Below are 27,855 nucleotides of genomic sequence, written 5' to 3' on the forward strand. Positions count from 1 at the left end.
TTCTCACACAGTGTAACACACAGCTAACTGTAATTAGTTTGTTGTTTTGGGCCGCGTTTAATGCAAACATCTGACTTTAGGCCTGCGTTTGCTCATTTACAAAACTCGTCATTCATTAACGTTCGGTACGAGGTTAAGAACAAATTCATGCGTGCGTGCACGAGCGCTCAATTAGACGTGCTTCTTCATGGGAAACTGCTCTGTGCGTCCAAATCCAAAATAATCCACGCCATCGCAAGCGAACGAGACCCAAATATCAGATGATTGGAAGGCCTCACCTTCTCCTCCAGCTTCTTGATGTCTTCAGTGTATTTCTGTGTGTTCTGCTTGAGGAAGTCGCTGAGGTGGAGGACCTCCAGCTCCGCCGCAGCCAGCTTTCGGCCCAGCTCTCCGTTCTCACAGCACAGAGGACTCACGCGCTCCGGCAGCTGAGACTTCGGACTCTGGCTGGACACCGGACTGTCATACGGAGAGTCCTGGAACAGCGGAAAGAGACATCGGCGGTGGGCAGGTGGCTTTTTAATCTCATTATGAAGGGATTGTGCTATTCGATTCGTTACGGTGTTGCCAACTAATGCTCGGGGGAAGTTGATTCGTTAGTAAATGACGTAGTTATGTTACTGCATGCGTAATCGGTGCATATCAAATATCAGCAAAGAGCTTGTTTGCAAAAACAGATTTAACGATCTCAGAAATCACGTTTTTTTATGATGCATTCCAAATAATCTTAATCAAAATGCAGCTGGGTTATTAAAAAAAAAAAAAAGAAGACAAAAAACAGTTACTAAAGCCACAAAACGACCACTTAAAAAAACTCAATTTTTGAAAACAAGAAAAAAAAAGGAGTTTGCTGTTTTTGCAAATATAAGTCTTCAAATGGTCATTTCTGATTTGTTTGTTAAAAAAAAAAAAAAAAAAAAAAAAAATAAAATAATAATAATAATAATAATAATAATAATAATAATATATATATATATATATATATATATATATATATATATATATATATATATATATATATATATTATTATTATTTTTTATATAATATAATATAATTAAATATATTAAAATATAAATAACGTTTTAAATACATTGAATTATTAAACAAACAATTGTTGAATGATAACACTTTTTTTAAAATAGTAAACTAGTAATACACAATCTCAACAATTATGCTTTAAGGAGCGTGTTAGTGTGCTACAAAAAAGTAAAAATAGCACACAATCTGCTTTTCCGTATTGCTTTATTTACCTGCATTATAAATTATACAGTATGTTTTTCTGATTACAGGGTTACAATTCCTGGAAAATTACAAGCATATATCTTTAATTCTTCCTACGGTGTATTAAATGATCAACAACTGCAGGCATTTTTTTTTGTTTTTGTATTATTATTTAATTAAATCATTTTTATTATTTAATTATTTAATAAAAAAAATAGCATCTAACTCGTCTGTAACCCGTCGTCTAACATCTAACTTGTGTACTTTGGATGAAAAATGCGAATTATTACCTAAAATGATTATCAAATGTTGCTAAAAGCTGCCAAATAAATGCTACCTTGCCATTTTTGGAAGAAAAGGTCGCCAGGATGGTATGAAAAGCTGCTGAATTTATCAAGTCGGCAACACCGACTGGTCACGATACCTTTGCTTTGAGCAGATAGGAGTCGTCGTAGCGCCCCCTCTGGTTTTGGAGGACTTGTTGCGCCCTCAGCTCGTTTTCCCTGATCCTGGCGTGGAGCTGAAGGATCTGCTGCTTCTGCCTAGAAATGGCGAATCAGTGAGACACTCAATATTCACTTTGATTTCATTGGCGTTCGCAGTCTGAAGCGCAGCACTTCTTTGGGTTTCCGTGTGGAAAAGCTGTTTTACAAACAAGCATGCTGAAAAATTCCCTTTGAGCGGGAAGGACGTGCTCGCTGGAGGCGCTCGCTGTGATGTGGCGGGAACGGCTACTTTCCTAAGAAATGTTTTTACACTCGTAATGACATTTTAAAGCGCGCTTGTTGCACTTGGTTTGGACAACTCGTGCCCTTGAGCAAAAAAAGGAAAGACATTACCAGGCGTACTAAAAACCAGCAAGATCAGAGAAATGAGAGTAAAGATATCTTTTTTTTTTGATCGCTTGAAGGTGCTGCAAGCGATTTGAAATAAATCAATTACAAAAATTTTGAATGAAACAAAAATATTATAAAATACAAATTATAAAAAGGTAAAATAATATTGATAACAATAATAAAAAAATAATAATTAACACATTCCAAGAATGTGCCTTTTTTCTTGAGAAAAAGTGTAAAAAATAGAACTTATAATTAACATATTTCAAGAATATGATGTTACATCTGAGAGAAAAAAATTAATGATTAGAAATTATACACACACATTTTTATATATATATATATATATATATATATATATATATATATATATATATATATATATATACACACACATATATATTATATATATATATATATATATATATATATATATATATATATATATATATATATATATATAATTATATATATATATATATATATATATATATATATATATATATATAAACATTAATAATTATATATTAATTTTAACAAATAAATAACAATAACAGCAACAAGAGCACTATCATCAATAATAATAATTAATTATTGCACCATTATTACAGCAACAAAAATCTGAAAAAGGTAATTATATATATAAAAATATAAAATAAAATAAAATAAATATAATTCGCTATTTTACGTAATAAATTACAAAAAGAGAGTGTAATCATTTCTGAAGATTATATAGGTTTACTGCCATATTTACTTTCATAAACAATCAAGTACAAGTTTGATATTTTGCTTCTTTCCTGATCATATTTCTAGCATTATATTTGTATGGCAAGAAATTAAAAGAAGTTCCTAAACACTGCTTATAGGTAAACTACAATCCGTGAATCATAAATATATAAACAAACAGCTAAACTGTGATGCGAGCAGCTCCAGCTAAAAGTGTTTCCTGGTGTGTAATTCTTGGCGTCTGAGGCACTGCCAGTCTGTCAGAGCTCACCTAAGAGCAAAGCCACGATGATACTATAATTACAAGCGCTCAAGGTCACAGCAATCACTACAGGGTCAGAGTCGTCATGCTAAATCAATGAAGCATCTGCCCTTCCCCAGAAACAGGAGCTAACGACCAACCTACACACAAAAACACATCAGTCCATTACTGCCTGCGAGGTCACGATAGTTGAGAGACGGCAGGAAATGATGCGTAGAAGCAGTGGCATGGCTTGAGTGATTATTTTAATATGTCGACATGCATCAAACGGTCATCTTCCAACTCCATTTGAAATAAATATTTTGACCCAAGTGTTTGCAGTATGTGATTTACTGCCATTTTCTTTCATTCAAAATGTAAAATATAGATAATTGTTGTGTACATATAATTAATAAATGCACATACAGTATACATTTAGAAAATATTTACCTGTATATAAATGTAGATATTTATATAAATATATATTGTATATATAAATATACAATATAAAAATTGTATGAATATATATGTACACACAATATAGAAATTGTATATATATATATATATATATATATATATACTTCAGAATTTTAGCTTGAAAATTGTGCATTTTTTTACAAAAATGGTGAATTTATTTTATTATATATAATGCATGTATGTATACATATGTGTATTTATATATCTTATTATATATAATGCATGTATGTATATATATTTTTATAATATATAATGCATGAATGTATGTGTGTATATATATATATATATATATATATATATATATATATATATATATATATATTTTTTTATATATATAACGCATGTATGTATGTATATGTATATGTGCGTACACACAAACACACACACACACACACACATTGCATGACATGATAATATAATATAACAGGTTCCTGTGAAAAAGATCTGCAAATAAAATACATCTGTTTCTGGACCATTATAGCCCTAATTAATCAGCTTTAATATATATCTGACCCCACGACCTCTAGAAGCGTCTTTGTTTCCTTACCGGTCAATCTCCAGTTCCCTCTGCCTCAGGAGCCCCTCCTTAATCTTCACCAGGGTATTGACAGGAAGAGACGTCCCGCCCAGCATCTGCACCAAACAATAATTACAGCATTAGATCCGCTCATCTGGTAAACGCACGGGGTCAGGCTAGCGTGTACTTACGGCAAGCACACTGTAATTAGCGTACTCTGTCATCATAATCACCATCGGCAACAAACTGCCACCGAAGCCACGCAGCATTACAGTGAAGAACTCCAGGGGGTTTGTAAAGGTCTCTGCTCGCCTCTTTGAACCACTGAATCGAATTATGCAATTTTTTATTAACTTTACTTGCGTGGTTTTTCTGAGTGGACGCATTACTCACTGAAAGTTATAAATCTATAGTAAGTTGTATTGTGAAATTATACATGCATACAGGTGCTGAAAGGACCCCTCCAGAGCTCACTGATGATGACAATCCCACGGTTTACACTAAATACGTATAACATAAACGCATGATTGCATAACTCGCTACAGCACAAGGGAAGGCTTTAAACATTCTTATGATCCGTATTGTATGGGAGATTGGGGTTACATTCGTCACCGCTTTAACTGCTAAAGTTCCAGATATAGTATGCATATGTTAAAATAAACAACCAAACAAAACATTTAAAATAATTTAAAAAATAAATCGATATATTTAGCATTATTTTAAAATACTGAACTGCTTCATTGATATACTATAATAAGATTATATTAAGGATTTGCAGGTTAAAAAACAATCTAAATTGTGCAAATTTAATATAAAATAATTTGATAAACTTAGTTAAAATATATTTTATATATTTATATTTTATTTTAAATATTTTTAATCCTACTTTATTGTTATACTATGAACATCTGGTAATGAAATTAACAATGTATAATATTTTAAATATATTAATAATTATTTAATTTAAATATATAAATAATTATTAAATAGATGAATAATTATTCAATGTATTTAATGAATTTTTTTAATGTTTAATAATAAAATCAAGAAAGAGAAACCATTTTCCAAAAACTTATAATAGCTACTATATTGATATAATATAAATAGATCTAAATGCAGTATTTGTATGTTTTTCATAATGAAATTAATAATTTTCAAATTGATTATTTAAAATGTATTTAAATAAATTATTTAATTTATTATTTATTATTTAATTTTAGAAATGTAAACTTTAAAATTAATGATGCATTTCAATCATTATTAAAAAAAAAAAAAATAACCTTTCGGGTTAGATTAATAAAAAACATTGGAAAATCTTTTCTGCATTAATGCAAATAAAGAATTTAAAAAACCCATACTTTGAAATGATTGTAGATTCTTTTATCTATTGTTTTAAATTTCAAATGATATTTTTCTAAATATTTTTTAATTTAATATTTTCAAATGACTTAATTATAAATCATTGTTACAAATAATCAACAATTTAAAAACATATTTTTCTTTACTAAAAAGTTCACGGTTACGGATTCTTTATCATCCGAGCACCTGTTCAGTATTGAAATAACTCTTCGGAGTCCTGCACTTTTTTTTTTACATTTCATCTACAATATGCATCGAATATGTATTCAACCGGAGGGCAACCGCAGACGTCAATTACACAACCGTTTATCAGATGTATTGGTCTCATTTACATCAACTCTTTCAAATAGTCCGTATCGTTTCCCAGACTTGACCGGCCGCCAGGCTCACAAATGCCAACCCCATAAAATGCGTCACATATCAGCGGCGCGCTCGAGCCTGCAAAACATGCCTTTATTTGCCTCTGGAGAGGTTTTAGTCCCAGCAGCAAACTGCACGGTGATAAGAAGCAGGTGCCGCTTTCATTGCCAGGCCTCCCTCAACTCTTCACATAGCTAGGGATATTTTTAACAGTCGAGCTGGCTCAAGTCTCCACATTGTGTGCCACGAGCACACGAGGAGCTGAGCAGGAGGACTCCATCACCAGCTGGCAGACAACAAACTCAGGCTGGGAAGCAGATGACAGAGAACCGATGGGGAGAAGTCGAGTAGGAAGCTCGCTCTATTCCCTCTTAAAGGATCAGCGCACCCTAAAAAAATCTAAAGCACAATGACTTCCTGCCTTCCCTTATGCATGAAAAGATCCATAAAAAGTTGCAAAAGTAGTCCATAAACTACATTTGTGTAAAGAACGGCTTTAAATTCCAGCAAAGAACTTACTTTCAATGCAATGCAAGTCGCTTCGGATAAACGTGTCTGCCATTTATGTAGTTTTATTAAAATGAAAATGTTTCAAATGCTTAAAAAAAAAAAAAAAGTTAATACATATTAAGTACTAAAACATTTTGTTGTTTTATTAAGAGGCTAAAAAAGACTATTTTTATAACTGAACTATTTAAAAAAAAAATTAAAAATACATAATTAGTCGAATCACCGTCCTTGAATCCAAACGATTGAGCAGCACTGGTGTCAGCGAGTGGTCTTACGAACCGAATCCTTTAAAAGATTCGCATTTGAAGTACAATCCGGTCGCAAATTTGGAAACGTTCAGAAGAGAAGATCTAGGGAGAAGGGTTTTTTTCAAAGATCATTTCAATTTGCTATAATTTGCCTTCAGAAAACGTGTGACACTGAGTTATAAAGTCTTCTATTATTATTAATTTGCATGCTTTTCAAACTTCAAGGTCGCAAATCCTATTCGTTTTACCTGCATTATATTTTTAAAAACAGCACTGGGCTTTTTAAGACGCATTGTTCATATCGTGTGGCCACGCTTAAAATGCATAAAACGCTCGAAATGCTCAGCGTGTGATATCTTATTTTGCCTACGAGGTGACAAAAATGTGCATTTTGTTGGACGACCTAATCCTTTAACACAAACGAACGCAATCTGACGAGTCTAACGGGCGATATCTGAGGGCAACCGTGACAGGTGGAAGCAGGCCAACCGTTCAACCCAATGGGAGACGATTGGAGAGCATGAGAGCCTGGACATAGCTGCCATTCCCCACCAGCTCGTCTCCTCGGAGGGCGTTGCCGCCGCATGCCAGAAGCATCATGCCATTCCCATCAAGACCGGGACCTTTAACGCTTACATAAGACACTACGTTGACCCTAGGCCTCCGCAGACCTGTCATAAACGCATGCAGATGTGGCCATTAATTTTTTAGTTTTTTTATGCCTTTTTTGGACGGAACGTTGTTGCGCTTGACACAATATCCACCGGGTAAAGCCAAAGGAATAACATTTTGCACCCAGCCAAGATCTAGGACAGTGTTTTTCGTCGACTGTCGTGCAAAATAAACTAAACTAAAAGCAATTAGAAAAAGGCAACTGCGGATATTTCCTTGCAATCGCAAAAAGGTAATAATCAATACTTTATATTGCATAATTGGTTTATACTGCAAGTCAGAATTGCGAGATTTGAGTTAGTTGCGGTTAGTTATATCAAGTATTTCTGACTTTTCTCGCAATCGGGCCCAACTATAATTATGCTCCTATAAGTCTGAAAAAATCCAAACTCCTAGCAATATGAGGTTTTACGGTTTCAATGACAAATATTTGTGCTACAAACCATGCATTATAGCAAATAAATCCCGAAAAGAGCCTCTTGGTAAGTGTGCACCTAGTGGGAATAAACGTCTACGTTCACCGAATTTTATGCTGTTACATAAACCAAAAGCTTTATGAGGCAGGAGTTCGTCTGAACTTGTTCCTCCACCTGCTCCTCAAAGCTCCTGACGGCGCTGTTCGTCTCCCTCCGCGCGGCCATTTAAACGGTCTTAAGACAGGAACAGCTGCTTGAGGAAGGAGCCTCGTTCATTACAGTAGACTGAGGCCAGAAAATGCAAAATGCTGCGTCTTTAATTTTATACTCCCTTTGGTCCTCGTTCGCCTCGAGTCAACAACTTTGAATAGGTCTTCATTTGAGCATTGAGAAACCTCCTCTGCACATTCTATTACTATTACTGCATTAACTTTATGATTATTAAACATCACCATAAATCACTACACATTTCCTATTTAAACAAGGGGTCTGGGCGGGACACATTAAAGGAGAACATATTCTTGATCGGTTTTCCAAGAAGATTTTTAGAAATCAATTGTATATACACACACAAACATAACATAAGCACTAATATATATATTCATTTGTTATATATATATATATATATATATATATATATATATATATATATATATATATATATATATATATATATATATATATATATATATATATATATATATATATATATAAAAACAAATATAATGAAAAAAAAAAAAAAAAAAAAAAAAAAAATTATTATAAAATATAAATTATATATATATATATTCATTTGTTTGTTTTATTTAATCTCATATATATATATATATATATATATATATATATATATATATATATATATATATATATATATATATATATGAGATTAAATAAAACAAACAAATGAATATACAAGGCATCATACATTTATACAACATTACAAATGATTAATCTATCATTAAAAGAAGATCTGAATACAAAAACAGACATAAATGAGCAATTAAATATCTAATACTGGTTAATTTGATGGATGGAAGGATGAACGTATGGATAGACAGATGTACATTCCTAATAAATATAAGGTTAAATATTAAATAAAACCATGCAAATAGTCAAATGTAAAGTTACTGGATGTTTAGGAGCAGCATATAAAATCCTCAAAGCTCACAGGCACAGAAAAATTGCATTCAAGAGGTGATTTCACAGTTTTTAGATGTAAAAAGTTAAATATCGAAAAATAACGTTCTAAAAACGTAGCTCAGCCAGCCAGCCATTAGAACGATAGAGAGATTCTTCCACAGAGGACGGATGCCCTTGGTGAACAGTATAAAAGTCAGATCCACTCTCTCAAACGCAGCAAAGAGCACAGGAAAGGTCTGATGCCTTTCGGCTACAGCACTTGAACGGTTTCACTCTGTCACATTGCACAGCTAATCTGGTGCCAATTCCCTGAACTCTATCACACCCCGCCACTGCGCTTTCTCCAAGGCCCTCCAGACAGCCGTCCATCAACCTCTTGGCATTCTGGGACAACACAAGGGAGACACGCTGGCTCCTTTCGAGGCGGCGGTGCTCAGAATTGCCAATAAAAGGCAGCGCTGTGGCCATTTGTAATTCAGCGGGGTGTTCAGCTGTGTGTTATATAAGAGTCACCTGTCGCTGTTAAGCACAGGTAGGCCATACCGGGTTTGCTTAAAGCTATTCTGGATCCGGAAATGTATAAAAATAGCACAAATACAAACAATTACCGTTTACGATTGCAAATAACATACTTAAACTATGCTTAACTATGATCGAGAAACAAAATATCAAACAAACCGATATTTATTTGAATAGAAAAACTAGAAGCACGCCATTCGTAAAAGGTGTTTTTAGGGTTTTAAATGACAACACAACAGACGCACTTTTCAAAGTAAATACAAAGCTTATTTTGAGAATGGATTAAGCGACCAAATATCAAACCTAATTATATATAATTATATATATTACTATTATACATGTCGCTGGATTAAATTGGGCAATTATATCACACGTTTTAATATATTAAATATATTTAATATATTTATAAAAGAAAGTTGGATTAAAGATTAAAATACAAATAAGTGTTAAATATAAATATTACCGGAATTTATTTTACAATAAAACACTATTTTAAGTTTTCTACTTTAATTCAGTGATACTCGATTTTTTTTAATTGACTTAAAATTCTTATAACACATATTTGTGCATTGTTCAAAATAATCACAATAATAGATTTAGTAACAAAATATCAAGCCAAGTAATATTTATTTGAAAGAAAGACGAATTAACGTAAAAATATTTAAAAAAATATACGTATACTGTTCAAAACGAAAACCGAAAAAAGTTTGAGAAGGAATGACTTCATAAATCCACTTAAAATCCCCGTGGCTCCGTTTAAAAGTACGTGCTATTAAAAAGCCATTTAGAAAGTTATTTCTGAGAAAATCTCAAGCAGCATTTGTTTACAGATGCCACTTAATGAAATGACATTCAGACAAGTGTCACTCGAGTGTCTGAATACCTTTTGAGGGTCACTGTACACACACACACACACACACACACACACACACACACACACACAACCCAAAGGCACCTCTGTGTGTGTGTTCTAGCGACAGCTGTTGGATCCGGGGAGCGAGTGTGCTAAGCTGAACGATGAGGTGAGACATGCATGTGTTGCACCTAACGAGCAAACTTTCCAGCGCCGGCCAGAGGGCATGGCACCGGCCGAACGGACAATGTGTATGCATGCTCATGGCAACCGGGCATTTACACGCCGTAAACACTCGGCGCGGTGGACAAGGTCGCCAGAGAGCACCGGCCTCCTCCATTTTAATCAGCTCGTCCAAAAAGAACAGCACGTCTGGCGAGCCCAGCGGCACACACGATGTCCCGTTTGCGCCGGGATTACGGCAGTGAGAAGAACTAAAAGCGCATTCGGAAAGATGTGAGGAACTGCGTCGCTTAAAATAATCGGTTCGCGCTCGATTAGACACACAGACCTTTTCGAAAAGCTTTTTTAAGAAGCTGAACCGTGCATTTTTGGAGCAAAACAACCCTCGAACTTTGCCGTCTAGTGCACGCTTTAAGGCTTTTTTTTTTTTAAACGCTGGCGTGGTTTGGTCAAGCGATCCAGACATCGCTCATTTAAAAAAAATCAGATGCCATCATAACGCCTTCTCCATTCCTCAAGTCCTCTTCAAGCTCTTAGAGCTTCTCTGACTAGTGAACAGAGCTCCTTATAAGGAAGAGAACTCGGGATGTTTTTATCTCAAAATAGAACTCAAACAATGACGAAAAAAAAAGCTCAAATATGCAAGAAAGTTCCCAGAGGCCCCCCGAGGATGCTCTTAAACTACAGGTTGGAGATGATTACAGCGTGTTAGGATATAGGCATCATCTTCTCGATGGAAGCGGTCGTTTAGCACATGTTGTTCTGGCCGCAACATCAAGAGAATATCTGTATTAATCCACCAGTGAGACTGAGAGCTGCCGGATACAGTTACAAAGTAAATTCAACCAGGCCTGAGCAGTTCAGTAATGAGGAAACGCATGCAAGTGTTTTCTGTTATGCTTTGAGATTTTCACGAGTCTGCTTGGCACAAGGGGGAGAGGGGGGGGGTGGTGGGGATGCGCTACATTTAATAAAATGTGCCGCTAATTTAATATAAGCGCACAATTTTATCACGGGACAATACATTGCCCATAATACACATGTATGTAAGAGAGACACGCACACAACAAAATTTAAATATGAAAGTTAATTTGTACATTTTATACATGCAAACTTAAATCATGTCCATGCAAAATGTAAGTAGGATTGTAAATAGTAAATAAAATAAATCTAAAAAAGAATACAGCAATAAAAAATTTGTGTGTGTATTATATATATATATATATATATATATATATATATATATATATATATATATGTGTGTGTGTGTGTATATATGAAATCTTTCATGTTATTAGTAATTTAAATTTTTTTCCCCATGTTATTTAAGTTTTCTTCCCTACATTATTGCTATGGCACACCATAGGACACAGTCCACTTTATATATATAATATATATAATGACATGGGTATTTATTACAATCTGCTGGTGATTTACAAGGTCACTGCCAATGTCCTCATAATTCATAAAGCTCACACACACACACACACATAAATGAAGAAAATATACTTTTATGAGCACTGTCCATTAAAACCTCATTATGAAATGCTGCTCTTATTTAAAGAGTAAATCTGCTTCCAAATAAAAAATGCGAGAAAGAAAGCGAGAGCTCAGACCCCTCCTACACATCCCTTTTTTTCCGCTCTCCTCCTCTACTCCACCCCTCCACTATTTCTGCCATAAACTTTCGAACTTCACATTGCTGCCACAGACCCTCCTTTCCTCTAAAACCAGAGCACCAGGATTGAACCCCAATACTCTCCGTCTACAGATTCAGGTAGGTAACATTTTCTTGTGCATAACGTTTTTTTCGGTTCAAAACTTGCACCTGTTGAAATAAAAAAAGTGGAATAATCAATTAGTTGGATGCTCGGCGCATATGCATTTCCACGAGCACGTATTGACAATGCAGTTGATGCAACTTGCGGAGGTCTATTCAAAGTTAGCCTTTTTTGTATTCATGACTTTTAGTTTAGATGTTTGGGTCTGTCCGCTGGTCTTTGTGAGCGTGGCTCTGCGTGCTCACGATAAACAGCGAGCCAGACTCGTTCTTCTCCCGACACAAATCAGGGAGACGTGACCTAGACTGACTCTGACCTATACACAACACCCCACATTTACACTCCGCTGGGAGCTCTGACAGCCCTTCATTTCAGCGCAAATGAGCTCGCTGCATTCACCGCGGCCCTGCAGAGGAGGAAAGGTTAACTGCATACAGAAGAGCGTTAAAGCGGGAACCGCACCACAGGTTGCACGCATCCAATTGTGCTTGAGGGAAATATCGAAGCAATAAAGATGCATGGAGGAAATTATGACAAAAATATGTATTTGTATGAGCTATATGTATTTGCGCCGACATTGGTAGCAACGGCCTTATTATTCCGCAAACATTTTCAGCTTCATTATGAATTTATTGATCAATGCAGCACTAATTCATTATTTTATTTTAGTATAAAATTGTAATAGTATTAAACTAACGATCTGTAACATTTTATAATTTCCCATAATGTATGTGAAATAAAAATGTAAATATAAAAATAAAAAATGAAATATATATGCACACACGCGCATTTAAAAATATATATAATATAGCATATTGTATATTATTTTCTTTTCAGAAAATATGTATGTCATTTAGATTGATATATATATATATATATATATATATATATATATATATATGTATATATATATATATATATATATATATATATATATATATATATATATATATATATATATATATACACATATATACATATACATATATACATATAACTTATGTTTTTACAGTAACTCATCAAAATAAGTTTAACTTTTTAAAATAAGTTATGTGAAATTCAACTTAAAATGACTTGCACAACCAAGTTAATTAAACTATAAAGGTTAAAGTATGCAAATTATTTTGTTTTTAATTTGAACGTTTTTTAACTGTGTAGCGAATTAAACCACAGTAAATGTGAAATTTTCTCAGTGAGAGAATGAATCTGCTGTGTGACTGATTTGCTTCCCTTTTGTCCAGTATCGCTGCGCAGTAATAAAGTGAAATATTAAATATCAATGTGCATCGCGTGGCCAAAAATGGCTGTCCTCAAGCCAGTCGAACAGGCCCCGTCCTACCTGTTAAGAGTCATGCCCTCAGAGGCATCACCAAGCCACAAAAAAAAATCCCCACTGCATTACTCCACAATGCCATCATGGAAAGTTCAGCGCCGAGGCCAACCGACTGCACTCGCGTCGACTTATTTGTACAGCGGAGAGTAAAAAATATGCACATAAACATGCCTGGGAAACTCTCTGGGCCAGCCGTTCGGACGATTTCCTTCTTCGGTGCTATTCCGACTTATTTTTGCTTCACTCACTTTCTCGGCTCTCTCTGTACTTTTCAGTGCAGATGTTTTCAAGCCGAAGCATGGCTTGAGGGAATTGCTAGAAATCCGCTCAGAATAGCCACACGAGGAAGGGTCTCTCGAACGCGTGACCTGCTCGATACCCTTCCCAAGGAGATCGCTGATGATCTTATCATTCCCAGCGGTGAAGGGGGACATGACTCTTGACTAGCTAACTAGGGCGCTGGAATGCTGGCGGCCTGCGGTGTTGACAAACCTCTCTCCGAAGCCTGTCGTCACCGGCAGCGGGTTTATCTCCTCTGGGTCACGTGAGCGGACTGCCCCGCTCCAGGCTTCGCTGTCAGTCACTCGGACACTTAACGTCTTTCTTCAGTGACGCCGGTCAGCCAGAATCACTACGAAAACAAGCGGCGGGGAAGTGTAGGTTGTACGTTTCTGTAGCTTAGCGTCAATCATTCTGCCGAGGAGACACTGAAAACGAGTTTCGAGACGCTCAATTCAATTGTGAACATTTTAAACAAACCGTTTTTTCCAACTGTTTTTCCTTCAGTCAATCAACGCAAACCATGTTTTTTAACAATGTCTTGTTTGAGAGTCGTTTGAACAGTTAGTTGACTGGCTCCCAATCTCACCGACCAGTTTCATCATTTTTTTACCATGAATCTTCTAGTTGTTTGCGATGCGGATTTTTCAAAATCAATGCATAAACATCACAAAAAAAGCTCAAGTCATTTCTAGTAAAATACCTTAGAAGTAGGGGTGGCCGAGACGCAATTAACCGGTTTTTAAAGGTTTTGGACTATCTTCTTTATAACAAAAAGAAAAACGCGTAACAGTATGGGCAGCTCTTAAAGTGACAGCAGTCTAATATTCCCGCCGTACGTTATTTATGTTAATCGAACAACAGAAAATCACTTTTGTAACTTTAATAATAGGAAATATATATTTAATTATGCAGTTTAACATAAAAATATTATAGGTTATTGCACAATGTTTTATAATAATGATTTATTCTATTTAGTGTCCATTTCATTCATTTAAAATATTTCATATTGGGGACAAGTTATTTGACATATTTGAACAGAATAGTTACTTTCCCTGGTAATTAGGGGTTATTATAATAAATGTAACTCAGTTACTATTTGTGAGAAGTAACTAGTAACTATAATTATTTTTTTTAAAAGTAAAAAACACAACACTGTGTATTATATAATAAACTATGCATATTGCATTTGTTCTACTGTAGTTTTTACTTGTCCTCAGTAAGCTTTGCACTTATTTTTATTTAATTTAGGCTAGTATTACTAGTATTTAGGCTAGCAATTCAGAAATCTCTATGGCGGCTAGAATGTAGATATAATAAAGACCCTATATAAAACAAAAGTATCTATATCGTGATATACATCATTACCGTTAAATAAAATGAATTGTATTATTTCGTATGAATTACAAAGAAAAATGCAGACCATACAAATAGCCATCCCTTTTTTCTTTCCCATGACCATTTAGGATTTTAAAAGTCCTATCCATTCTTCCAGAAATTCACACGTTTGGAGGTGTTTAATTTGGCTGTATGCGACTCCAGTTGGGTGCATTTTTTAAGGGGTATTTGCACAAGATGGTTTGCCGAGTTTTATCATGACTTGAACCGTAAATCAAACACCCAACATTAAAGTTTATTCAGTGTTCAAAACAGGATAAACATCTAAAAAGCTGCCCGCTGAATGGAAGCAGCAGCTAAAAATAGGAAAAGCGAAATCCAAAACTAGTCGACCTGACTAACACATTACTCAGTCGTTGCCGTTAACGGCGCTGACCCGTCCCTAATTGAAAGTGAAACGGGCTAAAACAACAAGCACGTCATTTTCCTGACGGGAAGCCATTTAAACAACGTTTTGCAAATGCATAAATTGTTGAACATACCATGCACGCCATTAAAGGCCCGTTTTATGTCTTTGCGAGTTTCTGTCAAGCGCGATCAAACGGGTCACGACCGAAACCAACCGATCCCGTTAGGCTAAAGTAGTCACAGCCTACCTATCCAAAAACAACATCATCATCCCAGGCCTTCGTTACTCTCTTGGCGATATGTTGTACGTGGTAAAACCTGAGGGATTCTGGGTAAGTTCTGGCCGCGGTTTTAATGGAATAGTGCAACCGTCAAAGGTCATCCCTAAGAATAACCTCACTGCAGGCGAAGCAGATAACGAAACAGAGCGGCCGATGAGAACGCGGGCCACAGGTGCTTTCCGAGCATACGATGCATCCGAAAGACAGAACTCCCTACAGATTTGAGGAGACAGGAACGAGCAGAAGTCTGAAAAAGCGAGATAAGCCCGTCTAAGGCGAGAGCTCGGCTAATACGCGAAGATTTATAATCAAGGCCACTTTATCTTTCAGCGAAAACAGGGCTTCATCTAATCTTTCTGGAGGCGAGGTGCTAAATCCCGATTTAGGCTGTTTTGTACACATGTAAAATCAGCAATATAAAACGTCTTTCTGAAGCCACCTCTTTTTATTTACTCGGCGCCAAGAAGGGATACTGAAAAGAAATAAGCTCACTCCTACACCGCGAAGACGGTTATATTACGACACAATACGTGCCGGCGAAGTCTCATCTCGCCAGGGTCTAATAATAATAGGTTAATGACGCTGCACTCAAAGTATGATATACCGAAGCTTTGTGCTAGTGCATCTAAGCAAGAGTAAGACTGCAGAATCCACTCTGAAAGAAGAACCCGGAGGAACCGAGACCCCTGGGGTTTTAATTTTAGGAAGCTGTCAAACTTCTTACTTCAAGGCGACACATCTGTAGCTTAAGAAATGCTCTGTTTGAGATTAAAAACCATTTCATTTGACTTGGAAAGTTGGCATATACATTGAACGCTAAAAACAGCACCATTCAAACTACTTCAACTGTGACCTCCGACCTTTAAAAGCGCAACTGATGATCAATGGAAAAGTCAAATATTTGGGGTCAATAAGATTTCTTCTTTTTTTTTTAAAGAAATGTATTGCTTTATTCAGCAAAATGCATTACATTGAAATATATAAAATCGAGAGACTTTAAAGAAATTTATGTTATAAAAGATTTTTTTCAAATAATAGCTGTTGATTTGAACTTTTTATTCATCAAAGGATCCTAAAATACATATGCTACTTCCTACAAAAACATCAAGCAGTTCTGTTCTCAACATCGATAAAAAAACGATATTTTAAAATGCATTAAAGCGGAAATGTAATTTAACTTCAATACTGTAATTTCATTAACTGATATAATGTTAATTACCAACCCACTGAAGTACTGAGATCTGTTTTGTACCTTTGTAATACACCGATAACCCCTAAAAAACAGGTGGTGATGAGTCACATGATCACAAGCAGCTTTAAAAAAAGCAATGTATGTAGAAGGTGGACCGTGTCATTCACTAAACACCATCACGGTAACATACGTGAAAATTATCGCAATACACATTATTAAACGACACTGGGTGTAACTGTCTTTTTTACTCCGAAAAACGATACACTACCGTGAAATAGCATGTAATGTTTTTTTTACTGTAGCGTTTTTACCGTTTTCACATTAACTGCCATTTTCGGATGGTCTATCGCTTTAAGGACAGCACGCGGTGTCAAAATCTTCTGAAACATCTACCGAACCTGCATGACACGTGTGAATCTGCATGCACATTCACTCTTTCATCTCCTGCTCCTTTCCCTCAGCCAACCGGATCACCTCCTCCAACAACCGGCCCTGCTTCCTCCACGCACGGCTCTCAGCTCCACCTCGCGGTCCTGCCTTCCTCTCTCCTCCGCACCTCTCCCCTCTCTCTGCACTAATCCGTCCCACCCGTCCCGCCTCGGCATGGAGAAGGTGCAGCACATGACGCGGGCGGCCATTCGGCGGGCGTCCACCATGGAGGTCCCCCAGCAGGCCAAGCAAAACATGCAGGAGCTCTTCGTCAACTTCTGCCTCATCCTCATCTGCCTGCTGCTCATCTACATCATTGTCTTGCTGATGTGAGCGGGAGGGGCCACAGGGTTCTCTCTAGCCAATGGGGGCGAAGGACTATAAATAGGGGCCAATCGCGTTGCGGGGTGGTAGGGGCGGGGCTATTTATTATTTGGAGTAGTTGCATGATTTGTGTCTAAACAATTTGTAAATAGCACATTCAGAGTAAGACGAAAAAGACAAAACTAGCGGTTAAACAACAGGGGTTTTTAGCGGATGCTGAAACATCAAGAACCAGACAGTGGGGTTATTAAAATGCCAATATATTTGATAACGTCGCACACAATTGAATTAAAATCATTTAATTTAACACATGCTAAATGCTAAAGCGGCATCACATGCATCCTAAGCAGAAAAGGCCAAATTAAATAATGAATAAATAATTACTAAAATAATTAAACACAAATTTAATTAAATACTGACAAAAACAGTTACGAAAGTCTGAGTTTGGCAAGTTCTGTTTCTTGTTCTTCTTTTTAAGTCAGCATAGATGCAATAAACTATTAAAAAATATTAAGCTATTGAACATTGATAACATTAATGTTTCCTAAAAAAAAGCAAATCAGCATGTTTGAAGGATCATGGGACTGAAGCAATGATGCTGGAAATTCGTCTTTGTACATTTTTAAATATATAAAAACGTTAAATATGTACCTGGTTATAATTGCTATTTCCCATTATTAGTGTTTTAGACCTAATAAACGCAGCTTTGGAGATCATGAGACGCTTTAAATCTCGGATTAGAACGATGCACAATGGATTAGAAACGAGTTGAATTCAAGTAAAACGAGATTAAACGGCGATCCGAAGACCTGACCAGCCTCCGCCGTGAACTTCTGCTGCATGCAAGAGTCTCTCCGTGTGTCCGTCACTGTCCCGTCACTGCATGTCACCCGAGGACCCGGGGGACTCTGTCTGAACCCTGTCTCCCGTCATACACCGTGCCAAACTGAAAAACACCCGCTCAATAAAAACAGTGATCACTTGTGTGCAATAAAAAAGTGTGCCGTGTCTGTTTCCGACTGATCCTCCCACCGTACTAATTCGGTTACTGTCTGTTTATCTGACTCTGTCTCATCAGAAAAGCTCATGTCAGTCTGTCGATCGTGTTTAGCTCTTTCCGCGGCATGTGAGAGACCAGCGTGATGTAACCAGCCCGTCCTCCTTTTCACCGGCAAACGAGAAGAACATCCACTTGGGGCCGAACACACTTGGGACACACAGCCGAACGACCCGGGATACCTCCATCCCATCACTATGGATCTCATCAATAACCGAGGACTAAACCTGCTACTCAACTTCCTGCTTATAGTAGTGGCTTTACTGCTCATGCTTATTCTGGTCAAGCTCATGTGACCCGAAAATGGGTCACGGAAACAAGAATCATCGGTATAAGAGGGACGTATATATATAGGTTTCAGAGACTCCATCTCTCTCTACCTCCAAAATAATTTAAGGTTGCTTACATGACACTCTAGACTGACTTCAACTTTTTCCTCGCTTTAACTACACCAGACCAACCTGTGCGAAATGATTGACAGGCAGAGAATGTTTCTGATTGGCTATAATGCATGCTTCGCTAAATCTTAAGGGAGGAGTAAGCTAAGCGCTAAAACTGAGGCAAACGCTAAATGATGCTAAAAACCGATTTCCACTGCGTCGCTCACAAGTAAATCGAACATTATAAGAAAAAAACATGACAGTAGATCAAAAATGATGCTACATTTAAATGACAAAAAAAAAAATACAAAGAAAAAACGGATGTTAAAACTAGTGTGAGAGCGCCCTCTAGCGTTTGCCGCCTCCTACTGCTCAAAAACTATTTCATAACGATAGGATTTAGATCAAAATGGGATATTTTTTTGCGAACACCACATTTGGATTCAAGAGCATGGTCAATATAGACCAAAGGAAAATATAGACTAACGGACACTATATTTAAAATCAGTTTTTTTCCTGAAAAAAACAAAAACACTGAATATGCACTCCTCCTAATTGGACGCACACAGTCTTGGTTTTAGTAAGAATACACACTGGTTTGCTAATTATGTAATCTATGTACTCTTTGTAGATTATTTATACAATCACTGAGCTCTTGTTAAAATCTGTGTGAATATATTTATGAAATAATTGTACTCATAAAAGAGAAGGAATTAACGTGAAGCGCGGGCACTTGAGCAATAACACAATGAAAGCTAGCGCCGCGAATAAACCGCTTCCACTGATAACAGTATGTTTTTGTGTGTCTTTGTGAGCTGAATAAGACATTCTGAGGCTCGAGCGAAGAATATGAAAGGTATCGGCAACAACGGCCATTTGGAGTGAACGCTGGGTCTTAACTAAAAATAGACATTCAGCACAGGAGACCGTAACCAACTTGAAATCAAAATGGACCTAAACTACTCTCAAAGAGTTTCAATCATAACCTTGTTCTGTCTCTAAAATGACTTTTATTATCATTTGACGTCAAGAATCCATCTTACTCTTGAACCCACCCAACTATCAGGCTCTTTTTATAACTATATATATATATAAATAAAAATAAATTCTATATATAAAACCAATTTTTTTATACTGATATATATATATATATATATTAGGGCCTGTTTATATCATAAAAAAGTAAATATTGCACAAAATGAATTTAATTTAAAATTCATGTAAAAATATAAAAACTGAGAATTTGAAGCAATGTGATATTGAGTTGATAATGATAACTGTAAAAAATGATATTTCCACTATAAACAAAAAGCACAAAAACTCCAATGTTGTTTAAGATGTGATGTTGCTAAAGAGATATATATATATTCAAAATTCATTTGTTGCTTTCCAAAACATTTTTTTTCCATAATAATTTTAATATTTAATTATAATTTTCTCTCTCTCTCTCTATAATGTATTTTCATGGCACATGTTTTCTGTGGTCTGTGCTGTAAACAAGACAATTCACACAACCACTGTCTCTCCAGCAGAGGGCGACGCGAACCTACTTTTATTAGACACACACACAAAAAAAAACACTTTGCATTGCCGACTGACCTGCGGGAGCTCAGATTCCTGTCTTAGCCGCTCTCGCTGCTGCTGCTCCTGCTGCCACGAGCCGCATCCCTCCGGCCCCGGCCGGTACTCCATCTGCTCGCTCAGCCACATCTGAGTCCGTACGGCTGGCTGGATGGGCGACCCTCCCACGGCCTGGTGCCTGAGCGTGGGACCTCTCTGCCCGGGCCCGGTCAGGCCGATGGTGGGCGTCTTGCTCTCCGGTAAGGCACTGTAGGTGAGGTCTAACGTGCTGGGCTTGAGCGGAGAGGAGCAAGACGAGTCCGTTTTCCCCAGGGTGTTACTGCTGCCCAGGTCGTACTTCGCAAAGTCAGAGTTGGTGGAAAGTTTGTGCAGGCTCTCCGAGAGAAAGCCGTCTGAATAAAGAGGGTCCTGCCGGTAGCCGTAGAGCACACCTCGATCCAGGGATCCGTGAGGGTCCACGCGGTACGACGGTCTCCCGGAAGCGCTGGACTTGTCCTGGCCGGTCAGACGGGTGAGGGAGGACCAGCGGCGCACGGGCCGGGGGTCTTTCATGTCCAGGGGGCTGTCGAGGGGAGAAGGGAGCTGGCAGCTGCTCCAGGGGCTCGTGGGGGCCGAGGGCACGCTGACTTTGGAGCTGGACGGAGATGGCATGACGTGGGCCGTGGGGATGGGACCTTGAGAGCGCAGAGGCTGGAAGGACAATGTGCCGCTGGAGCTGGAGTGGTCTGGAGACACACAGGGAGAAGACTCCGGTAAGATCAGGTGTTACTAGAAAACAGAACTTTAATTTGAATGTAAACACATTGTGGGCGACACTGCTCTTCGGTCAGTGGGAAAACGCACCCTCTACTGATCCATTTGGTTTCTGTTACTAACTCAAACAAGCTTTGCAAAACATATAAGAGAAATCGACTACAGGTTTTTTTCCGAACAGCACGAACAGACAAACTAACAAATAAATAACGGTATAAATTAGTGTAAAAATTATTAGATGCTATTCTTACAAGGGATGAAATAAAATTAAATATAATAAAATCAGTGTTACATAATTATAGTGTTCGTATATAAATATAGTGTTGATTATGAACGCATAATATTAGATATTATATTATTATTGGGCTGGACAGAGTGAATTTTTTTTTTAAACTATTGGATATTATTCTTATAAGGCGTCAAATAAAACTGGGCTGAAACGGGTGTACAAACAAACAAAAAAAACATGTTAAAATAATTGGATATTATTTCGTAGACTGAAATTTAAAAAAAAAAAAAAAAGTAAAAACAACAAAATAAAACGAGAGTGTTAGAAATTAATAAAAAATTAATAATCCTCTCAGGAGGATAGGAATGAGTAGGAAAAAAACGAAAAAATTAAAAAGGTTGACGGAAATTAGTTTTTTTTTTTTTATTATTCTTATGTGAGCTGGAATGAAGGAAATAAGTGAAGTATTTCTTTAAAATAAAATGTTAAATTAAGCAGCAATGTGAATGAAAACTGAATGTACTGTGTTTAAAAGATGAATGGATACAAATGCTTCTCACGCTCAAATGAAAAGAGAAAGTTCTCATTTTGAAAGAGTGGAAGTGGACAGATTTTTCCCCTCAGAACTGATTTATAACGCCCTTGTCCAAAAAGTATTACATGGTAAAGTGGTGTGTGACACGCCACTGATGATGATATTCCTTTCTTATTCTTCCTGAGAGACTGCAACGACTGAAAGCAACTGGATGAAGATGATCTAATGTCCTCCAATATCCCATCATGCACTAGGGATTCCCCTGATCACATAGCCTCTCCTTCGTGCTTTGAAAACACGTCACGATAAACAGAGACTGAACTCATCTGACTGTGAGTCACCGCAGGAGAAAACACATTCACCAGACGACCAGACCTCAAACCTTCAAACCCAGATTCAAAGCAGCTTACTGAAGTTATATTTATAAGGGATGCACCATCATAGCTGAAACAGTATATTAATAATTTAATATATATATATATATATATATATATATATATATATATATATATATATATATATATATATATATATATATACACACACACACAAAGTTTATCTCTCCATACTGGTCAACATGACACCAAATATTGTAAATCTTTACTGAAGTGTCTACCTACTTTTTAAAAGCTGTAATTTTTCACAATTGAAAAGCAAGCTTATTTGCTTTTCTTTGATTGGTATAATTACTGCAGCCATGTTAACACAGGAATAATAAATACACCTTCTCGACTTGAAATAAACTAGAAAGAGTTTATATAGTTGTTCTGATCTTCTAAACGCAAGCAGGAACGTATAGAAAAAACGTATATATCTAGAAATGTATGCACTGCTGTAATAATATCAAATTGGAAGCAGCGGTGCGGCAAATGCGGAGGTGCTGATGTGGTCACGGGAAGCGTCTGAGCAGTCGTGGCGGACCCAAGAGCACTGACGGTCACGCTGAGACGAGCTGACAGGCTGGATCACCGTCACGAGCCAAGCTTGAGATACGGACATTCAGATGAAGAAGCTCAGCTGTCGGCGAGGCTCTCGTCATATCAGCGCTGTCGCGTGCGAGATATGAGCAATCGAATACTTTCGAAGGAGAATGCTCAGGCGGTTTATACGATATTCTGTAAATCCTGTAATAATAAGTCCTGTAAATCGCGGTCCTACTAGAGACACCTGATCAGGGAACTCTAGATACCGATTTGAATTACAATCACCCTTCTTGACTAACTTCTAATGCTAATGTAAACTGCTGCACATCTCTGCGGAGGTTTGCACAATGCAGCTCTTTGTTGGCATGAGCATGTCTGCCAACCGGAGACCATCTGGACACTGAGGAGGACTGAAACGGCACGTTCCACAGAAGAGACGCCGCTTGCAAATGTGCGCATATCATAAACAAATCACAGGGAATTACCTGGTTTTCCAGACCGGCAAGGCTACTCTCGCTTTTGCTTCCAATACAACAATCGTGCTGTTTTTGACTACCGGATCACCAACGTCACCCCCAGATGAATGCTGATATCGAGTTTAAAGGGATTTCGAAGCTTTATGAACTTAAGCCAAATCTGGGCTGCGTATCGCAATGTAAATGAACCGACCGAGGTCATAAAACTGGTTTATGGAACCTTATTACGGAATAAGAAAGGCAAAGTGAAACAAAAAGCGAATGTGTGCAGCGAAAAATTTACTCCAATATTAAAAACGACAAATTTTAAGAGTACAGCTTAGAAATGTTCTGGTTTTAGCACCAAATGCACATAAAAAAAGTGTTTTTTCTTGCATCGTCGGTGGATTTCCAAAAAAGCAAATGAGTTGGCGTAAACTGCCACAGACCAGTTTTTCACGTTTATGTGGAAAACACATACAGCTCTCTTATAAAATGAAAAAATAAAGTAACATAAACCTGACGTAATGAGATATTCTAAGCACACGCTATGATATCACACAGAAACGCCGTTTTCAACAAGATAAAAGAATTTTACTGTACAGCGTTCGCTCTCTATCCTTATATAGTCAAGTGGTCTCTAAACCTCCTTATACTTGGAGTGTTGTAAAACGGGCTGGACGGGCCATTCCAGAGAGGTTGGATTAAGCTGCCTAGAATAACCTCATCTGGTTCTAATTTACGTTGGGGTGGAGAAGAGAGAGTCAGAACAAACCAGGACTGCTGAAGCCTTGGGCTACGAGTGCTCCAGTCCCAGAATTCCCAGCAGAGGGGGGACAACCCACTTGACGGGCGTCTGCTATTTATCAACGCTGAATAAATGTGACAACCAGGTTTGAGATCAGTTTGTGCAATCGATTAGCACGGTACAGCGAAATCGGTTTGGTGTTGAAGCTCACAGATAGTAGGGGCGAGGAAGAAACAGGGTGGGCTGATCTAAGATTGGTTGACATCTCACCGAATCGACGTGTTTGGGTCGATGAATATCGTCTGATTCGGGTTTCTTGCCGTGTTTCTGTCAGATGCGCTGTGATAAATGCGTGTGTTTGTATCTGTGGGATTCTCAAATGTGGGTCACCGAAATCTACAAAGCTCTTCCTCCTACGGAGATCAAGCCATTTATAAATCATCAAAAAACGTTTTTTCTTGAAATACCGCCTGCACTTTCTGCATGTTTTCTTACCTGACTTTCTCTCAAAAATCTTTGGTTTGAGGATGGATATTTTAAAGGAAAAATGGATGGATGGAGAGGTGGATCTATGGATGCTGTAGGGGAAAAAAAATAAATGGATGCATGGATGGAGAGATCAATGGATGGATGAATGGATACTGTAGCAAAATGAATGGATCAATATATATTTTAGCCTAAAAAGGATGGGTGTATGAATAGGCTACTTTACAGGAAAAATGAATGGATAGATACATTTGATGGATGGACGAATGGATGGGCAGAGTCAAAGGTGAAATGCCAGATGCACAAACACACACAGTGCTCTAACACCATTATACGATAAGTGTCACAACATCTGCCCACTCCCAGCATCCCCCTCAGTGACCCTGATTAGCATGACATCGTCAGAAAACATCTGTGTCCAAGCGTGTCTTCAAGAGAAATCATCTCCCTATCATCCAAGCAGAAACTTGTTATTTCAGCCGCCCCCTCTCAGCGAGTCAATCAACCCCTGACAGCTGCTCACAGCTGGAAAACACGTGCTTATTTTTATTTAGTGCTTGCTAACAAGTGAACGCTCGCAGAATTGTAAGGTGACAGCATGAAGTCAACTCTGAGCGGTAAAGCTAAAAAAAGATGAAAACCAGCGCGATCACTGCGTTTTTTTCACAGGATTCCTCTATTGAAAATGTTTTTCCACATTCCCCGCTGGAGAATATTGTGATGAATTTATAACTGCGCTCATTAACGAATCATTGGTTTGAAGTGCAACTTCAAATGAAAACTGTTGAATCTGTTGATTTTGTTCACGATTGATCTCGATGTGGATCTCAAATTCAACTCGGTAAGTCAATCATTCAGTTTCTCACATATCGAAAGCAGGTTCAGTTTTCTTCTGGATGAATCGCATAACATATAACATAAGCCATATGGTCCACAAGTTAACGGTGCTGTTAATGGTCATATATGCTCAACATTAATGAGCAACTGCACACGGTTATGAGTAAGCGTACATGTGAGTGCTCCATATCTAGAGTATCACAACACACTCGTGTGCCGCCACAAGCGTGCGGACTTGACGGTCTTACCACATTAGCACATATTTAGCAACTGCTCTAAGGTTTCATTGCCACGTCTATCACCATTAGCCTGGCGCCAAAAAGACGGTTGCTGAGGACCAACAAGGAACTCGAGGGCCATTCTCGTGAGGGCCCCGGGCCAAGACACTTCTAATAAAGGACTAGGCAAATTGAAAATAGAGAAAGACGTGATGAGTGCTTCTCGAATCAGTGATGGTTTCCGGTAACAGCAATATGGAGACAAAAATGGCGAGTTGAAACCAGGCGCAGTGATTATTACTCGTCCGCGACATATAAGGGCACTGTACAATGCGGGCGACGTCAATGTAGATAAACTAGTCACGTGGTGATTGGCTGAAACCTTTCACAGATTCGAATCAGAATGATGGAAAGAAAAATGTTGGATAGAACAAAAACAAACTAAATAGAACATTTTGAAATTAAGAGAATAGATAGATAGATAGGTAGATAGATAGATAGATAGATAGATAGATAGATAGATAGATAGATAGGTAGGTAGGTAGGTAGGTAGGTAGATAGATAGATAGATAGATAGATAGATAGATAGATAGATAGATAGATAGATAGATAGATAGATAGATGGATAGATGGATAGATGGATAGATAGGTAGATAAAACTACGGAACGATACAGAATGACAGACTGATAGAACAATAGATAAGCAGAATAAGTAGAAGTAATACTTGAACGACAGTAGGGCTGCACGATAATCGTGCGATATTTAATGCGCATTTTGCCAATAATCAGCGTTAAATTACAAATAGAATGATAAATGGAACTAAAGGATAACACAGAAAAAATTAATAAATTGAACTACACAATGACGGATAGAACAATGTATAGATAGAACTATAAAACAATAAACACAGTGATAGATAGATAGATAGATAGATAGATAGATAGATAGATAGATAGATGACTGTGCTTGAAAACTCGGAGGAGATGTCCTTACTCAATCAAGGCTCTGGAAAACTTTTCCTGACATGTCAGTTCTGTCAGCAGTCAGTATTTCCGGCTACTGTTGCATCACCAGCTGCTCAGAATTCCACCCTGACACGCGAGACTTGATGTAACGACTCCTGGACGAGTCACGGTCAACACACACCGCTCCACACACACGATTACTGACTATGAAAATTCAGGAAAATTAACATTCTTCCACAAACGGAGATGTTTAGCAGAACACCCGCACCACATTCAACCTGTTCTATACACTACAAGTGACTGAAGACTGAAGCAGCCTGGCTTGTTGACGTTGCTAGCGAGCAGACGGACAGATGGCGGTGTGTAATCTCCTTCGGCCATTAGTATTAATTCAACACGGCGTAGTAAACACGGACGCGGTGGTTGGACCAGGAGCAGCAGTTAAACTCTAAGCTGAAAAAACACAGGTCTCAGCAGAGCTTTAATGAGAGCCGAGATGACGTGGAGCGTGTTTTCAAACCGACGAGGCTAATTATCAGCTTTGGGAAAAGAAATGCTGAGCCATTACACGGTGCCTGTGTGGACGTATTCGTACGTCCTCGAGGGAACGCGGAGTGCTAACATGCTGCTTGATCTTGTTATGAAAAGATATTGTCTGTCATAAACTACCACAAAAGTGGACCACGGTGCATTTTGATAAAACTATAACAATAAAACTAGATAGTGCTGTACAATTAATGAATGAAATTACGATATGGACTCAAATGTCATTAAAAAAGGCAACAAAAGTTTTTTTGTAAAATTTTTTTACTGAAATAGCAAAATGTTCTTTTTTAAAGTAATATTAAAAACATTTTAAGGAATATAACATTACGCACTTTGTTCATCAAAATACAAAATATTGTTTACATTTTAAAAAAACGATTAAAATAGCTATTGATTTATGATTTTTTCCCCTAATAGGTTCTAAAAACAATTAAACAAGGTACACAGAATATGGATTTACTATTACAGTAAAAAGTGTAATAAAACTTCATGAATTC

General features: G+C 37.3%; 2 protein-coding genes across 4 annotated transcripts in view; one reads left to right on the top strand and one right to left on the bottom strand.

Moving 5' to 3' along the window:
* cep85l (centrosomal protein 85, like) overlaps positions 1-27,855 on the bottom strand; it is a 59,455-nt gene that overhangs the window by 10,613 nt on the left and 20,987 nt on the right. For both annotated transcript variants that reach the window (XM_043220393.1, XM_043220391.1), the window contains exons 3-6: positions 20,681-21,387; positions 4,050-4,135; positions 1,647-1,764; positions 279-476 (exon numbers count right to left, since the gene is read on the bottom strand). In XM_043220393.1, the coding sequence (XP_043076328.1) occupies positions 279-476; positions 1,647-1,764; positions 4,050-4,135; positions 20,681-21,387 (1,109 nt within the window). The remainder of the gene's footprint in view (positions 1-278; positions 477-1,646; positions 1,765-4,049; positions 4,136-20,680; positions 21,388-27,855) is intronic.
* Positions 11,929-19,869, top strand: pln (phospholamban). 2 transcript variants are annotated; one of them, XM_043220398.1, is made up of 3 exons: positions 11,929-12,056; positions 17,353-17,649; positions 18,723-19,869. In XM_043220398.1, the coding sequence occupies exons 2-3, from the start codon at positions 17,495-17,497 to the stop codon at positions 18,772-18,774; spliced, it is 207 nt and encodes a 68-aa protein (XP_043076333.1). In that variant the 5' UTR covers positions 11,929-12,056; positions 17,353-17,494; the 3' UTR covers positions 18,775-19,869. The 2 variants fall into 2 exon arrangements, with proteins under 2 accessions (XP_043076333.1, XP_043076334.1); XM_043220399.1 differs by having other exon boundaries at positions 18,756-19,869.

The sequence above is a fragment of the Puntigrus tetrazona genome, chromosome 20 (assembly GCF_018831695.1).
Source record: "Puntigrus tetrazona isolate hp1 chromosome 20, ASM1883169v1, whole genome shotgun sequence".
Taxonomy (NCBI): Eukaryota; Metazoa; Chordata; class Actinopteri; order Cypriniformes; family Cyprinidae; genus Puntigrus; species Puntigrus tetrazona.